The sequence below is a fragment of the Oncorhynchus tshawytscha genome, linkage group LG04, assembly GCF_018296145.1.
Source record: "Oncorhynchus tshawytscha isolate Ot180627B linkage group LG04, Otsh_v2.0, whole genome shotgun sequence".
Taxonomy (NCBI): Eukaryota; Metazoa; Chordata; class Actinopteri; order Salmoniformes; family Salmonidae; genus Oncorhynchus; species Oncorhynchus tshawytscha.
This window is the reverse complement of record NC_056432.1, coordinates 18,884,126-18,899,851: the sequence shown is the minus strand read 5'-3', so window position 1 is coordinate 18,899,851 and position 15,726 is coordinate 18,884,126. Positions and strand designations below refer to the sequence as shown.

General features: G+C 41.5%; 1 protein-coding gene and 1 long non-coding RNA gene across 2 annotated transcripts; both read right to left on the bottom strand.

Annotated features, from left to right (window-relative positions):
- Window positions 1-276: 276 nt before the first annotated feature.
- On the bottom strand, window positions 277-8,744 carry LOC112248174 (ubiquitin-conjugating enzyme E2 R2-like). Its single transcript, XM_024416983.2, has 5 exons — window positions 7,751-8,744; window positions 4,025-4,111; window positions 3,616-3,713; window positions 3,257-3,391; window positions 277-3,073 (listed from the first exon to the last, which is right to left on the bottom strand). Exons 1-5 carry the CDS (start codon window positions 7,925-7,927, stop codon window positions 2,830-2,832), a joined length of 741 nt encoding a protein of 246 aa, XP_024272751.1. The 5' UTR covers window positions 7,928-8,744; the 3' UTR covers window positions 277-2,829.
- A 3,113-nt stretch (window positions 8,745-11,857) lies between these two features.
- LOC112249654 lies at window positions 11,858-15,241 on the bottom strand. The gene is made up of 3 exons (XR_002953374.2): window positions 15,104-15,241; window positions 14,016-14,133; window positions 11,858-13,912 (listed from the first exon to the last, which is right to left on the bottom strand). It is a non-coding gene; the product is annotated as an uncharacterized LOC112249654 (long non-coding RNA).
- Between the last annotated feature and the right edge of the window lie 485 nt (window positions 15,242-15,726).

The following is a 15,726-nucleotide window of genomic DNA, read 5'->3' as shown; positions in this document are numbered from 1 at the left end:
CAGGCCCATGTGGCTTTCAAGAGAGGATGTAAGGCAGAAGGTTAAGAGCCTCACCTCACCCCATAACACACAGGGATATCAGTAGTGGGAGGCACTCAATGCTGCCGACACTTGTGATTGAGACTAGGTTGCCTCTGCACCCACCAATTTTACCATCAGTAAACTTTGAGGGGCATTTCATTTGAATGCATTTTGTTTTTCTTTGAAACCCCAATTCATATCAAACCAGTGGATTATTAATGGTCAAAAGTAACCTCACTTTGCAATAGCTTTGACAACATTTCCAGTGCCCTCTATTTATTTGTGCAACAAACAACCCAAAGATAAAGCCTTACACTCACAAAAGAAAGCCTCTTATCTTTGGTGAACATCCATTACAAGAAAAAATTCATGACACATGTTAAGTTAGACCAAGGAAAACAAAAACAATGAGAATGTTATACTTAAACACTTAATAGCTGAAAGACACCAATGGCCGTATCAAAGCCAACCTGCTTTGGCAATGTTTACGCAATATATTTGTTTACCTAGTATGCTTAGGCCTACATGCTACTGCGTGAATACTGCCCAGTGGGTTTGGTTGAATCGAGCCCCAAGTCTCTACACTATCCTTGAAATTAATGATCTAATAAATTAGTATTAATAGTTATGTAGCACTCCACTTGTTGCCAAACTGAATGCTTTTCTATTTATTGATCACCTATCTGGGGTCAAGGGGCCTGTGACTAGAACTGGGGAGAGGATCTCTTTCTCAACAAAACATCATGAATCTCATTGACTCTGGAAGCCCTTATGGACTATCAGACTCAAAATAAAAAAATCCAAGCCTTTTAAGTGACATTCAGTTAACGTTTCCCTCAAAATCTCTTGGTCATCAGACCTGTGTTCAAATACTATTTGAAATCTACAATTAGTTAGCTTTTGCCAGTCTGGGATGTCTGGTAGGTGAGGTTTGCACTTTTGTGACATTTGAAATGATTTCAAATAGTACGGGAACCTAGGCCTGTTGCACATACACATGTAGAGGAGGTAGGTGACACAGACACCCCAAACGAAAGCTGTAACAAAGTGTTATGGAATGGCCAACACTTCCTATGGTGATCCAGCATTCATTGCCTGTGTATCTGGGTAAAGTGAGATGTTTTCATCAAACCTTGAATGGGAGATTATAGACTACAGCAAATACAAACAAACAGATCAAATGTTCTTGAAACAGCAGTGATTCCTGCTGTTTTCTGTGCAGAGCATTCTCATGGCTCCACCGCTCTGTGTGTGTGTGGGGGGGGGGGTCCGCTTGTCTCATTAATCCCTGGTGTTCAAGTCCCCCAAAGAAAGATAGTGTAGTTACAAATCAGTCTCCACGGAAACAACTCTATCACCAGTCCAGTCTCCATGGAAATTTTCCAGCGCTGGTACGGTACCAATACTCGGGAGCATCTTCTGTTTGAGAGCTCAAATGACATCAGGTGTAAGTCTTAGCATCCTGTCTCTGCGTCCCTTCATCAGTTCCAGGTACATTTAGAGTTTGGAGCAGAGATTGCTTCTCTGCTGTCTCTGGTTGGAGAGATGCATGCTGAGATGCATCCACTCAAAGAGATGCTTGTTGGTAGGGAGTGCCCAACCCTTCCTTTCTGTTAGCGATCTTTGATTGAGTAGATTACTCAGAGAAAAATGGGGAACCTACCAAAAATGGCAAAATAAGTGTCCTTTTTGTGTTCAGATCCCTGTCAGGGCAATACAGAAAATTAGTTTATTTTTATTAAAGGGTCGTCATTTTGTTGACTGTGTGAGACAGAGTAAGAGAGGGGTATGTTCATTGAGTGCATCTTACCACTCTTGTTACACAGCATAAGAACAAATATGAGTTAATTTAAATTGGTTTTACATCTGAATAGGATTTGGTTTTACACTATATAGTTTAAAAGGAATTAAATGAGTTTGTAAGAGGAATGTGTATGTGAACCCTGGGAGGGATAGAACCCTGGGAGGGATAGAGACCCGTGTTGCCAACTTGAAGTCGCTATATTTAGAGAGCTCAGACCCCCACAGCGACTTTTTTCAAAGAACCTAGCGTCAAACTACTTTTCAGGCTGCCTTTGGGGAGTTTTGATACCATTTAGCGACTTTTCCCACAAACAAGATTGGGAATAGCTGCCTATGCAACAGAAGTCACAGCAGGTGCACACACAGGCAGAAAAGCACAAGGGGAAGGGGTGTGCGGCAGGAAAAGGGGCGAATTTCGGGGACCGCAGCAATGCAAATTGGAGCCGTGAAGTTGTGGCAGCAACAGCAAAATGTAATCTAGCGACAAATCAAGCAGCCAATTGCAATTCTCACAAAATGTTTTTTGCAACACTGGTAGTCAGCATACATGCCAAATTCGTGTCATCAAAAGGCATGCAATTCTGTTTAATAAGGACCCATCAAATAGTTGAAAGAGAAACAATCATTTTGGTTTATATCACTTTGTGATATAATTGACCACAAGTAAAGTTGCATAAACTAACCCACTGATTATGCCTCATGAATGTCAATGAGGGAGATAAATTAGAAAAACAAAAAATGCCATAATAAAGCAAATACATCTGATCCCCATACAGATGTTAAAATTATGCATTTGGGCATGTTTGACAGAGATTGAAACAAATCTCAAGGTAAAGTAAGTGACAAGGAGACGCCTTCAAGAAGGGATGGAGCCAGCAAGAGTGTGTGTGTGCGCACGTGGGAAGGAATCAGAAAGTAAGGACAGAACAGGACGAGGCTGCAGCGGAGTCCTCGGTAGGAAGGGTGTGGAAAGGAGCAAGATAAACAACGAGAGGAGAAGGAAGGTCATGACTCTTCGTTGCCCGAGTCTTCCTCGTCATTGAAGCCACCCTCTCCTGCCATCTGGCCCACTGCATCATCGTCATCGTCATCCTCCTCCTCGATGTCATCATCGTAGAGGTCATCGTAGAGCAGGTCCGAGCTGCTGTCGTGGGAAGGCACTTTGGTCTGGATGCAGTACTCTGCCAGCGTAGTAGGCACCTTCACGCCGTCCTGCTCCGCCTCCACTTTAGTGGACACGACCTGCTTCCTGAGAGAGATAGACAGCGAGAGAGAAATAGAGAGGGAGAGAGCACAACCGACAGAAGAGTGAAAGGTTCCAGATATAAAAATGAAGTGAATGATTGCACCGAATTTTCACGTTTAGTTGCATGTGTATAAACGAGGATGATGTTTGTCATTTTGTGTTTAAAAGAAAGTGAATTCTAAGAACCTGATGATCTCGGCATACTCTTTGTCCTTGCCCTTGCTGTCTCTCCACTTGCGGAACATAACAGAGGCATCGACATTGGCCGGGGAGAAGGTGTTGGGCTCATTCAACAGAGAGATCACACTCAGTAGGATGGTCCTGAACATACAGACATATACATATACACATGTCCAGAGAGTTGGGGGTGTGTTCAGTTGATGAAACATTTTGCAATGTTTTAGAACAATATGTCCAGCATCACACCGCACAACTGCCCTCTGAGCCACCATCATTACAATGTTCCTCAACAGGTTGTTCAGAACAGTACCCTGTCTGTTCACTTAAATGTTTGCTTCATCCTGAACGCAGCCCAGGTGTTTTACCTGACATTCTGGGTGGGATTCCATCTCTCAGAGGGCAGCTCTCCGCTCCGGGGGTCGTCAACAGGGGGGTGAAGGATGGAGATACACACGTCCCCATTCTGTAGACAAGCAACATGTTACACTCCATAGCAATAGCAACAACTGGCCATAAATTCATATAATCACACAAAAGCAAGACACACAAACAAAGCGGGGGTCAGTGTGCTGCTAACAGCTTAGCTTCCTCCACTGTCCGACTGCCCCATACTGGGCTTGAACCAGTGATCCTCTGTTTCGCAACACACGTTTACCGCCCTATTTGACAATGTTCCAACGGGCTGAGCCACCCAAAAAGTACCAAGCTAGTTGTGGAATGAGCTTACGATCCATCCTTAACTCTTACACAAACATACAATGTGGTACACCTCACCTCATATATGTTGGGGTGCCACATCTTCGTGAGAAAACGGAAAGTAGGTGGACAGTAAGGGTAGTCAACTGGAAACTTAATGTGTGCCTGGAAATGAGAGAAAATCAGTGATGTGTGAGGGCAGGAATACTTTGACATTTCAGAAAGTGTGTTGAAACCCACTGGTGGATTTTGGCCTGGGTGACAGATAACAACTCAGTTGTAACATAACAAACAAAGGAGTATTTTTCGATGGTCATTAAAGTGGTACACCAAGTTTGTCAAACATTGCTCTCTAGGCCGGGGTATGCACTCACACAGCTCAATAATGGAGTAGAGGTGCCTAACGTTACTCCTTAGTCCAAGGACCTTACATGTTATGTTTAAAGGGAGAATTGGCTCTGGAAGCCAAAGCAACCAACTACTCCCATCTAAATGTGAATCTATTCTCAATTGCGGTGCGGTACGGTTCTAGAAACATAAATCCTTCTACTTTCATATCCCATCAAAAGAATTCACAAATGCAAATCACACACTTACTTTACATTGTTTTAACACAGTTGCAACCGACAGTATTTTTCAGTGACAACACATTTGTGTCGTCTGTCTTCCATTTACACCATAAATTGTGGTTTACACAAAGGTGTTCGGTGACACATAAAGCTGATTAGCACAGGTAGTCCACTCTGTCTTCCGTAAACAAGCACTGTAACATGGAAATATGGCTGTGTGAGAACCATAACCCTTTAAAAGTTGTGAATCAATTTAACCTTATGTTTTTAGAAATTTATACTGAAAAAAATATAAATATAATAATGTACTTGTAAAAAAACATTGCACTCAAGCACATGCAGTTCTGCCCTCAATTGTTGTCATTAGAAGACACTGAGTCTGAACTGTAGATGGTAAATTATTTATTGGGAAATCAAACTTGAAGCTGATCCAGCATTTATAGAAATGTTTCATGAGCTGAAATAAAAGATCCCAGAAATGTTCAATACGCACAAAAAGCTTATTTCTCTCAAATGTTGTGCACAAATTTGTTTACATCCCTGTAAGTGAGCATTTCTCATTTGCCAAGACAATCCATCCACCTGACAGGTGTGGCATATCAAGAAGCTGATTAAACAGCATGATCATTACACAGGTGCACCTTGTGCTGGGGACAATAAAAGGCCACTCTAAAAATGTGCAGTTGTCGTCACACATCATAATGCCACAGATGTCTCAAGTTTGGAGGGAGCATGAAATTGTCATGCTGACTGCAGGAATGTCCAACAGTGTTGTTGCCAGATAATTTAATATTGATTTCTCTACCATGAGCCACCTCCAACTTCGTTTTAGAGAATTTGGCAGAACGTCCAACCGGCCCCACCGCAAACCATGTGTAACCACGCCAGCCCAGGACCTCCATATCTGTCTTCATCACCTGCGGGATCGTCTGAGACCAGTCACCCGGACAGCTGATGACACTGTTGGTTTGCACAACCAAATCATTTCACAAACTGTCAGAAACCATCACAGGGAATCTCATTTGCATGCTCATCGTCCTCACCAGGGTCTTAACCTGACTGCAGTTCGCGGTAGTAACTGACTTCAGTGGGCAAATGCTCACTTTTGATGGCCACCGGCACGCTGGAGAAGTGTGCTCTTCAGAGAATAATCCCAGTTTCAGATGGTAGACAGCATGTATGGCATTGTGTGGGCGAGCAGTTTCACATTGTGAACAGTGGCCCATGGTGGCGGTGGGGTTATGGTATGAGCAGGCATAAGCTATGGGCAACGAACACAATTACATTTTATCGATGGCAATTTCAATGCACAGAGATACTGTGACGGGATCCTGAGGCTCCATTGTTGTGCCATTCATCCGCCGTCATCATCTCATGTTTCAGCCTGACAATCCATGGCCCCATGTTGCAAGGCTGCACACAATTCCTGGAAGCTGAAAATGTCCCACTTCTTCCATGGCCTGCAAACTCACCAGACATGTCATCACCCATTGAGCATGCATGTTCCAGTTCCCACCAATATCCAGCAACTTCGTACAGCCATTGAAGAGGAGTGGGACAACAGATGTGTTGCACTGCATTAGGCAAATGGTGGTCACACCAGATACTGACTGGTTGTCTGATCCACACCCCTAATTTTATTTCAGGTACAGTATCTGTGACCAACAGATGCATATCGGTATTCCGATTCATGTGAAATCCATAGATTAAGAGGGCCTAATGAATTTATTTCCATTGACTAATTCAGTAAAATCTTAAAAATTGTTGCATGTTGCATTTATATTTTTGTTCAGTGTATTTCTCGCCGATATGAAATACAAGGTCCTTATGTTTCCAAAACCGTACTGCAAGCAAGCGTCGCAGCTCTTAACAAAACTTGCACATACAGAAGGAACCTTCCTTCACAGACTCTTATATATAAAGTCCCCCCTTATCTCAGCTCGCTGGTCACCATAGCATCTCCCACCTGTAGCACACGCTCCAGCAGGTATATCTCTCTAGTCACCCCCAAAACCAATTCTTTCTTTGGCCGCCTCTCCTTCCAGTTCTCTGCTGCCAATGACTGGAACGAACTACAAAAATCTCTGAAACCGGAAACACTTATCTCCCTCACTAGCTTTAAGCACCAACTGTCAGAGCAGCTCACAGATTACTGCACCTGTACATAGCCCACCTATAATTTAGCCCAAACAACTACCTCTTTCCCTACTGTATTTAATTTATTTATTTTGCTCCTTTGCACCCCATTATTTTTATTTCTACTTTGCACATTCTTCCATTGCAAATCTACCATTCCAGTGTTTTACTTGCTATATTGTATTTACTTTGCCACCATGGCCTTTTTTTTGTGCCTTTACCTCCCTTATCTCACCTCATTTGCTCACATCGTATATAGACTTGTTTATACTGTATTATTGACTGTATGTTTGTTTTACACCATGTGTAACTCTGTGTCGTTGTATGTGTTGAACTGCTTTACTTTATCTTGGCCAGGTCGCAATTGTAAATGAGAACTTGTTCTCAACTTGCCTACCTGGTTAAATAAAGGTGCAAAAAAAATAAAAACAAATATGTAATGTTATGGTTAGAGTCATGATTAAGGGCTAGCACTCACAGTGGCCAGTCTAACACGGATTGTCTACATATAAATATAACAACAAAAAGTGTGTTGTGTTAGGCTATGCTAAAAGTACTGTTTTGATTCTTGTTGTTTTATGTCTAGAGTTAGCCCGGATCAGGTGTATTGCCCACAGACAAGACAGACTAAATCAGCGATTCTCAACTGGTGGGTCGTGATCCAAATTTGGGTCGCGGGTGGTTTTGAATGGGTCATAGGTGTCTGAGTAAAAATGAACTATTAATATTTTTTTATAAATTATTTGATGTGAAAAAAAAATACTTGCCTGAATTTAACATAAACCAGGTAGAAGTGTGAATAAATTATAATGAATGTACATTTTTAAAATAATTTAATCTCTGAACAATTTTTCTTCAATCACAGTACTTTCAATATAGAGCTATTTGCAGTGCTATTTTGGCTGATTCTGTGGTCTCAAACCAGTGAGTTTATAAACATTCATGTAATTGAAACATTTAATATCAATACAGCATAAAAATATAGTTTTCCTGATTGTATTTGTATTTTTCTCGATGCAAATATTGGGTCGCAACTGAGACAACCTGGTTCAATTTGGGTCCTGAGGCAAAAACCAGTTGAGACTAAATTATCCCTCACCTTGAAGTATCCCCCCTCGTAAAGTGTGTTGGGGGGTCCAAATATGGCCACCTCCCAGTTGTACAAGTCTGACTCTTCCACTGGGGTGATGCGGAAACCCTCCACTGGTTCCTCTTGGAGAGACTTCAGTTCAAGCATCAGTGCCTTATGAGAGCTTGGCATCTGCTGCTGCGCCATGGTGACCCAAGAGTAATGAAGTGTCAAAACCGGACGACCCCGTTTGCTCTCGCTCTTCGGCAGTTTTCTCAACAGCCAGTCAAATAAAACAGGACCAATTCAAATTGCTCGTCCCAACAAGCAACAGCTGGTACTCATATAAATGTATGCAAGCATTAACCTCCACGTCTTGATGGTAGGTGGCTAGCACTAGCTATCCACCTAACGGTGCAGCCTGCTCTAAACAAGTCGGGAGCATTAACTAGCGACAAAACTTCTGCTGGCAGTGTTGACAGTTCATTGGATAATGAAGGAGCTACTATTGGTAGAGACTAAAATATTTATATACAGTTTTATGACACGCCAAATGTTTTATCGCTACATATTCCTCGATCTGTGCATCTGTTATTGTTTTATTCTGGGGGTGGTCAGGTTTACAAATTACCTTCTGTCCCCACGTTCAAAATATAGCTAGCGTCTTTGAAATCCAACCATTTATAACTTGTTTCATAATGTTATGAAAAGTACAATTAGATGACAAACGGTGTTTCTGTTTTTCCTGTGTCATTCGTTCGTTTTAAGTCGATCTGTCAAGACTCGGCAGATCCTGCGGGTTGTTTTGACATTTGTTTGTTTGAGAGCTCGCTAGCTGCTCCACGAGTCTCAAACTCTACCAACGTTCATGATTCGTTTTTTTGTGTAATCATATGACCAGCAATATCTCTTTAAAATAACTACAGCGTTATAAATTAATCCACATTTGTGTAGGAACTTCCTTCTCTCTTAAATTCCAACCTTTGCTTCCTGGAGATTTTACTGCGCTTGCTGCCTGGCGCACTTACGTCGTAGCGTAGGCAACACCTTGCACTTACGTTTTACGTGAAAAACTACGTAAAAAATATAGCTAGGGTATTTGGTATCCAACCATTTTAACTTGTTTCATAATGTTATAATGAAAAGTAGAATTAGATGATAAACGGTGTTTATACTGTTTTTCCTGTGTCATTCGTCCGTTCTCTGTAGATCTGTCTAGACTCTTTGCAGGTCCAACGGGTTGTTCTTAGCCTCTTGTTTGTGTTCGGGAGGATAGCTTTTCTCTGTATCCCACGACCCTTACAAAACAAAATCGCCGAGTGCAGTATAATTAAGCAATAAGGCCCGAGGGGGTGTGGTATGGACGATATACCACGGCTAAATGATGTTCTTAAGCACGACGCAACGCAGGGTGGTAGTAGACCGCCCTTAGTCTGGTATATTGTCCATATATCACAAGCCTTATTCTATTATAATGCTATCACCACCCAGAAGGCGAGGTCAGTACAGGTGCATCAAAGCTCAGACCAAGAGACTGAAAAACAGCTTCTATCTCAAGGCCATCAGACTGTTAAACAGCCATCACTAGCACAGAGAGGCCACTGCCTACATACAGACTTGAAATCATTGGCCACTTTAATAAATGGAACACTAGTCACTTTAATAATGGCACTTTAATAATGTTTACATATCTTGCATTACTCATCTCATGTATATTCTATATTCTATACTATTTATTGCATCTTAGCCTATGCGCTCTGACATTGCTCATCCATATATTTATACATTCTTATTCCATCACTTTACTTAGATTTGTGTGTATTAGGTATTTGTTGTGGAATTGTTAGATATTACTTGTTAGATATTGCTGCACTGTTGGAACTAGAAGCACAAACATTTCGCTACACTCGCAATAACATCTGCTAACCATGTGTATGTGACCAATGCATTTGATTTGAAGTGATTACCAATGTAATTAGAGCAGTAAAAATACATGTTTTGTCATACCCATGGTATACATAAGGTCTGATATACCACGGCTTTCAGCAAATCAGCATTCAGGGCTCGAACCACCAAATGTATAACTGTAGTTAGAGTGCATTATAACTGCAATATGCTGCAAATACTGCGTCCAAAATAAAATGTTTTTACTGCAGTAATTTTGCAGTGTAACTGCATTTACAGTGCAGTATAACTGCAGTTCAACTACAGTACACTGCAGTTATTCTGCAATTACTGCGTCCAAAATACAGCAGTCGACTGCAGTTACTGCACTTTTACTACAGTTTCAAAAGTGAAATTTTTTCTTGTAAGGGGTGCTGCTAGTGCTCGCTCCGAGTCTCAAACTCTACCAATGTATATGATTAGTTTTAAAGTTCTCCTAAGACCAGCAAAATGTCTTTAAAATAATTATACTGTTATAAATTAATCCATATTTGTGTAGGAGCTTCATTTTCTCTCTTTCGTTCCTCACTTTGCTTTGCTTCTGGCAACACCTTGTACTTACAAGTTGAAAAAAGTAAAAAAAATTGTAACACTCAATTAGACCATGGCCATTTCAAGCTTATCTTTCTAGAAAATAAAAAGTTATTTCAGAATATTTAGGTATATCCCTCTGAAAGACTGAGGATTATCCCACTGCTGCCAACCAACATAGTGATAGAAGGGTGGGGCTTGACTGTACCATTGGATCCAGTAGTACATTTGTTTTTTCAAGAAAATCATACATGGGCTGTTTAAAATATATAGCATCACAAAGCCACCTTACATTAAATCTGTGCAGCGTTTATGTAAACTCGTGGTATCAGGCGGCTTTGCAGGGCTACAATACATAGGCCAGTTCTAAAACATAAGTAGATTGTGGGATGACTAGGTGCATACACACACCTTGTGTTGTGACCAATAACACAGTGACCCGATAAGCTCAATCCAAACCAATGGATGTCTTTTGATTCATATTTGTATACCTAGTGGTTACAGCAAAGTGAGTTTAGTAGGCTAGTGTTATTAATCACAGGGAGGCTAAACTTTTCCCCCTCTATCTAGACCATGTGTCAAACTCATTCCACAGAGGGAGGAGTGTCTGTGGGTTATCAAATCAAAGTTTATTTGTCACGCGCTGAATACAACAGGTGGACCTTACAGTGAAATGCTTACTAACCAATAGTGCAAAAAAGGTATTCGGTTGTCACGCCCTGACCTGAGATATCTCTGTTTTCTTTATATTTTGGTTAGGTCAGGGTGTGACTAGGGTGGGTACGCTAGTTGTTGTATTGTCTAGGGGTTTGTAGGTCTAGGTGATTTGTATGTCTATGGTGGCCTGATATGGTTCCCAATCAGAGGCAGCTGTTTAGCGTTGTCTCTGATTGGGGATCATATTTAGGTAGCCATTTCCCTTGGGTGTTTGTGGGATCTTGTCTATGTGTAGTTGCCTGTCAGCATTTGTTTGTATAGCATCACGTGTTGGTCATTCTTTAAATAAGAATGTACGCATACCACACTGCGCCTTGGTCCGATCCTTATAACGAACATGACATAGGTGAACAATAGGTAAGTAAAGAAGTAAAAAGACAGTGAAAACAGTAGCGAGGCTATACAAGTAGTGAGGCTACATATAGACATCAGTTAGTCAGGCTGATTGAGGTAGTATGTAGATGTGGTTAAAGTGACTATGCATACATGATGAACAGAGTAGTGTAAAGAGGTGTTGGCGGGTGGTGGGACACAATGCAGATAGCCCGGTTAGCCAATGTGCGGGAGCACTGGCTGGTCAGGCCAATTGAGGTAGTATGTACATGAATGTATAGTTAAAGTGACTGTGCATATGATAAACAGAGTAGCACACAATGCAAATAGTCTGGGTAGCCATTTGATTACCTGTTCAGGAGTCTTGTGGCTTGGGGGTAAAAACTGTTGAGAAGCCTTTTTGTCCTAGACTTGGCACTCCGGTACCACTTGCCATGCAGTAGTAGAGAGAACAGGTTATGGCTGGGGTCTTTGACAATTTTTAGGGCCTTCCTCTGACATCACCTGGTGTAGAGGTCCTGGATGGCAGGCAACTTAGCCCCAGTGATGTACTGGGCCGTACACACTACCTTCTGGAGTGCCTTGCGGTCGGAGGCTGAGCAATTGCCGTACCAGGCAGTGATGCAACCAGTCAGGATGCTCTCAATGTTGTATGTAAATTACTCCTCTTGTAATTGATTGAGGAATTAAGATCACTAATTAGTAAGGAACACCTGTTTGTATAGGTCTTAATTGAAAGGAAAAACTAAACTTGCAGACAGTCGTCTCTCCGTGGAATGAGTTTGACACCCCTGATCTAGACTCTCTAGATATAGAGGATCACTTCCAACACAGGCCAGAGCAACCGTGGGGATTCTCCCACTGCTGCCACCAATGCACTAGCGATTGAAGGGAAATAGTTGTGGAGCTTGAACCTGGGATTCTGCAGTTAAAGGGCAAACACACACTACAAAGGGGTAGCAATAAAAAAATTTTTTTAAATCACTCAACATTCCAACATAAATCATTGAATTCAGTATATTGTTTACATATCCAAATTATTTAACTACTTGAATGTAATGGAAAATGCACATATTTTTCCCCAGGTCAAAATGATTGCCCATGGATTTCACTTGCAAATTCATATGTGTGTATGAAAATATAACAGCATGAAAGCATCTCAACATGGAAAAAAAACAGGAAGGACAAATCCATTTTGAGTGGATTATGCAGCATGAAGTGTTAGCACACAGGTCAGAAGACTTCATGTAGAATAGATTAAGCAGGGGAAGGGGGAACTCCTGTTTCTGGGATATGTAGTGGAAAGGGGCAGGTGAGAGCAGGAGGTGATAAGAGTATAAAGTAACAGGGAGTAGCTATGCAGATCCAAGAGTTTGTGGGACCAGGATACAGCACACAGTAGGGTATAGGAACGTGGCAGTCATGACTGGTAGGACTAAACCAGACTGAAATGGGTGTTTAGAGATTGGATAAAACCTTAGGTCAGAGATGTAGCAACTACTTGCGCGACTCGATGTTCCTCTGCCAGAGTTTCCACATACCTCTCCTGCCAGGTAAGGAACAACATTCTCTTGTCTGTGAGGGTCTCTGTCGGAGAAAGCCTCCAGCTACTGAAGCCCTGCTTCCAATTCATCTGATTTGAATTAGTAGAAAAGGATCCTTACATATTATGTGCAAAACACATGGAATCTAACCTGGAATGCTGTTTAGCAGCACCCTCAACTACTCCTTTGCCTCGGTTTCCTCGTTCAGGACCTTCTACTGACAGAGTTGTATTGTTGGTACTATAACATATGATGGTGAACATACATTTCCTAAATTGTTTAAAATACATCAGTGTTTTTTTTGTTGCTAAATGATGTCGGCACAATCCTGAACAATGGGTCGTTTCAATACTTAACTGATTTCCAGTTATACATTTGTACCTTGCTTCTCCCTGACCCTGGCTGCGTAGTAGGAGGGCATCGGTGAGGGTGTCAACACGATGAGAAGGTTTCATCTCTTTTGTGATCTTCCCAACTTTTCGAAGGTAGGACCACAACCTCTCCATTTGTTCTCTGTCAGCAAGCCCACAGTCACATACCTGGTACCATCAGTGACCTGAAATGTAAAGTACAATCAGAAACCAGAATAAGCATTACAATGGGTGATGATTAAGGGACTAGGACAAATTACAACTAGCTGTTTCTTAATACTGTTAGGGCAACTGTCTGCAACTACAAAGAATTGGTGTTTAACAGAATAAATGATAAAGAAAAAAATGTATTCATTACCTGACTGTCAGCATCATGAGCTTAGGCATGAAAGGCTGGCACTGTAAATGTGTCCACCCTCAGATCGAGACTTAAAATATATATATATATATATATGAGTGAAGGAGCAGTTATTTTGTGTGTAAAATATGACTTATGGTTACAAAGTTGGTATGGAGCAATCTGTTTCAAGCCATTGATAATGGTATCAAGCGACTCAGGAAACTCACTATAGCATAGTGGTTAAATATTAAATGCATTATAATAGCTAACATAGATTGATTTGATCAATTTTACCTGTAAATGAGGCTTCAGCTGGCATGCAATGTCATAGTGAAGAGACGTTGTGATGTCTGGTCCCTGCATTGCTTTCAGGTCCCCCAGCAGGAACACAGCAGTTGCAAACAGGAAATGACTGTTCAACATCAGTCATCGTAGCCAATGTTAGAAAAACTAAAATACACCAGCTACCCATCTGAAGTATCCATCCACCCACCCACATGCATCAATCAACATACTTCTCTCCTCTCTTCAGGTTCAGGAACTTCAGCGGATGCTCGTGCCTGCACGCCATCCTAAACACACCAGTTATGTCCAGTTTCTGGGTTTTGGATCACAGCGCTTCCTCGCCCACTCCTGTAAAATGAAGTGAATAAGCATGAGTGGAAAAAGTCACATTCACCAAGCAGTTCATGTTTCATCTAGTGTGTTCAATTTAAAAAATATTTGTATGGACAGAATATTCCAATGCTAGAGCCTCATCACCAAGGATAAATGGCTTCTCCTGATTTCAATCAAACCTTTTAACTTTTTCAACATTAGCCCAGCTGTTGGTTATACACACAAACACAAGTCACACAGAAGAGGGCTAGGGAAACTAAACTGATTGTGAGATGCATCCCATTCTTCAAAATCCAGTGTACCTCAGTTGGTGTGTCTAATGCACTTCCTACAAAGCAGTCAACTTTGTCTTGGTCACAAAAGAACCACCGAGCATGTTTGGGACCCTCAATGCTGGTCCCAGACTATTTTTCTGGGAAGCCCAAATAGGGCATCAGCTGCAATAATTTGATGACCGTTTTCCTTTAAAACAATAATGCAAATAATGACTTCTACAAAACTGTTAGGGATACAGGGAATGGACATTTGCAAGGGTATTACTTAAACCCTTTTGCTCTTTGGGAAACAAGACATTTACACTGTAGTTTCTTCGTGAATGTATCTGCAATCGGTAGTATACTCTAAGCAGATGATTGGTCCACCTAGCTTTGCCAGGGCCCCATTATCCAGCGTGTTGTGGATCCAGACAGGCCTTCATGGCAACCGTAGTGGCCACCCACTAAACTTTGCCCTGTGGCAATCCTGTACTTGACCTGTTTCCGCCTCCCACGACTTGGACGAAGGATTGGGTTTTTTGAGAGGCTTGCAATGGTATTGCTGCATAACATTACTACTGTTTGGCAAGGCAATGATAGAATATATATAAGAAAGATGACTGAGGCTGGATATATTTCCTCTTATAAATTATGAACAACACTGAATGTAAATAAGAATCCTAGCTTACTGAGACATTATAGTTGTTCCTTAATTGTTATCATTGACATACCTGTGGACAGAGAGGACACTTTGTTCCGTCCGAGGTCAGTGGCACCAACTTCCTGACAGTCTCTCGGGGGTGGTAAGGTAGAGTCTGTGGCAGATAAGGGTGACAGGTTCCAGCTCACAGCTGCAATCGGACGTCATGAGCTCGTCCTGAAATGAGGACATTCTGTTTCTTAGATTGCATTACTAAACATTACTTCCGATGTTGGTGAGATGCATTCCTCTTAAGAACTTTTGAAATGACTCTATTTTTATCATAACAACCGAGTGAACAGGGTTATGGTAAACTAGATACAATTAAATCAAAGTTATTTTTGCAGGAATACAGTATAGTGTGCACAATACAATTAAATAAGAAGATAACTACAGTATATTAAGTACAGTAGTTGCCATAGAAGCAAAGAGTCAGTTCAGTTTTCATCAACAGTCTTATGGCTTGGAGGAAGAAACTGTCTCTGCTACAATTGATTCTCTGATACAATTTGCAAGATGCTAAAAGAGCCAGGTGTCATAGTTTCCAATTTGGATGTAAGGCCTACCTCTAACGTCAACAACTGTCAAAAGACAGTTGTACTGGCTTTGACAGTCAGGGTCACCTTGTCTCTTCCACTCCCATTGTAGGCCCAC

Coding starts and splice junctions, on each gene's coding strand:
- LOC112248174 (XM_024416983.2), bottom strand. CDS start 7,927: ATGGCGCAGCAGCAGATGCCAAGCTCTCATAAGGCACTGATGCTTGAA. Junction 4,112..7,750: donor ACGAGGGGGGATACTTCAAG/GTGAGGGATAAT, acceptor TCTCATTTCCAG/GCACACATTAAGTTTCCAGT. Junction 3,714..4,024: donor GGCACCCCAACATATATGAG/GTGAGGTGTACC, acceptor GCTTGTCTACAG/AATGGGGACGTGTGTATCTC.